The 2,196-nt window shown below is 34.5% G+C and overlaps 1 protein-coding gene across 1 annotated transcript in view; it reads left to right on the top strand.

Annotated features, from left to right (window-relative positions):
- Nucleotides 1–139: 139 nt before the first annotated feature.
- LOC103465982 (interferon-induced transmembrane protein 3-like) overlaps nt 140–2,196 on the top strand; it is a 19,553-nt gene continuing 17,496 nt past the window's right edge. The window contains exons 1-2 of the mRNA XM_017305157.1: nt 140–144; nt 476–530. Of these exons, the coding sequence (XP_017160646.1) occupies nt 140–144; nt 476–530 (60 nt within the window). The remainder of the gene's footprint in view (nt 145–475; nt 531–2,196) is intronic.

Raw genomic sequence — 2,196 nt, 5'->3', positions numbered from 1 at the left:
CTACATTTTTAACACACCAAATCTGGCCCCCTTTGCAAAAAGTTTGGACACCCCTGGTGTAGGGGGAACGGCCGGTCAGAAACCTCTGAATTGCTGGCAGAATCTACGTAAACAGATGAGGCTTGGCTTTCAGGCATCTATGGGGTAAGACTGACTCTTAGCATTACAGGTAGGTGAACTCTATTGTCTTCTGAATTCATATGGTTTTAGTGGCGTTTTTAAAAACAGAAACTGGATCAAACAGGYCTGAAAATCATGGAAACCACACTTTTAAGTGTTTATTAGTACGAGTTTTTTTTTTTTTTTTTACTATTTATTGTTTTTTATTACACGTTGCAGTTATGCACGTGGTGATCCTCTATACTTACAAGACAGAAATTGGTTTTATTCCCGATTTTGCTTTCAGAAGTACATCCTCTTTCTCTTTTTGTAATTAAAAAACAACAACTTTTTTTAAAATTACGTCACACTACAGGAGACATGCAGCGTCCCCTGGACAGCCTGGGGGTCCCACAGGAGTTCAGCACACCGTAGTGAGCYCACCAGAGATTATGTGGTCTGGTCGCTGTGGAACTTAATCTGTGGAAACTTCAGCTGTCTTGGATTGGYGGCTCTCATCTGTTCTGTTAAAGTGAGTTTATGCTAATAATTTGTCTCTAATATAAGCAGCTTCTGTTCTTGACTATAAAAGTTAGGGTACAAACAGCATAACTATACATAATTATAAAATATAAGCAAAATTTTTTTTTGTCATGAAGCACCAAAGCTAGCATAGCATGGCTAACTAAAATCAAAATTACTATACGTTTAGTAGTTGTGCTACTAAACGTATAGTTTAGTATACATTTAGTATACTAAACGTTTAGTATACGTTTAGTGTACTAAACGTTTAGTATACGTTTAGTATACTAAACGTATACTAAACAGATCAAACCAGATAGTTTGATCTGGTTTGATCTGGTTTATGAGGACAAAGTAAGATCAGATAAAGTAAGTCAAAAATAGACTAACAACAATATGTCAGCAAGAAAACATATAAACAGAGGAACACAAACTAAAATATAAACTAAGTATCCTGTTGAGCTGGGGTGTCCAACATGTGGCTTGGGGGCCAGCTGCAGCCCTCTGAAGGCCTTCAACTACAAATCAAGAATGGCATAAAATTTGATTTCCCGACTCAGGTGGATGATGTAGATAGAGTTGGGGGGGAAAATAAGGGGTCAATTTTCACTGATGGAAAACCTTTAAGGAGCCAACTTATTATTTAGCAATAATTTTTAATGTTTTTTTTTAATTTGATTTGATTTGATAGTAAACAGAACTACACCCATCAGTGACTTTCTCTGGAAAGTGGACTTGAGCACAACCGTTTCCTAAGTGTGGCATGTAAAGGAACAGTGATGTCATGTCCTGTTATTGCTGCTGAAAATACACAAACAAAAAAAATACAAAGATAATCAGCCACAAAAACATCTGACATTCTATGTTTGGATTTTTTTCTCTTTTCTTTTTATAACCCTGCAAAACTGTGAAACCTCTTATGTTTTATAGTCAACAAGGTGACTACAAAACATAGTCACCTTATATGCAAAAACATTTTGTTTTTGTATATTTATATAAATATGCAATGATATTACTAAATAAAATCTATTTTTTAAATTATTTGTTGTTAATCTGATGCTAAGAGATGAGTGCGTTTTCTGGTAACCAAGTGGCACAAAGTAAACATCTGGTTTTTACTGTTGAAAACTCAATCCAGACTTTAAGTAATATTGTTATGTTGTGCTATGGACTGAAAAACATATTGGTTTAAATACAAAGGTAAAGAATTGGTAGTGTGGTTTAATATAATGTTCTGATCATAATTCATTATGTTTTGCTTTTTTCAGTTCAAAGACGCTACATAAAGAAAGACGTCAGAAACAAAACAGAAAGGATCTGCCAGGAGCAGTCAAAGGTAGTGGATTGTTGACCAACTGGGTCAGAACGAGTACCGCAGGTAAGAACAAAACATAAAGGTTTTTATTATGATCAACATGTAGTTTTTGGTAGTCAACAATATATTTAATATTACAAGGCAGGTGCTATGTTTTTATTATGTTACGATGTACTAAACCTAGTTGTATATCTCACAATTTGTAATTTATCATTGTTTATTAAACTCTGAAAGCTGTGTGACTTTGTTAATATTCTGTC

Source organism: Poecilia reticulata, linkage group LG6, assembly GCF_000633615.1.
Source record: "Poecilia reticulata strain Guanapo linkage group LG6, Guppy_female_1.0+MT, whole genome shotgun sequence".
NCBI lineage: Eukaryota > Metazoa > Chordata > Actinopteri > Cyprinodontiformes > Poeciliidae > Poecilia > Poecilia reticulata.
This window is presented reverse-complemented; position numbering and strand designations above follow the sequence as displayed.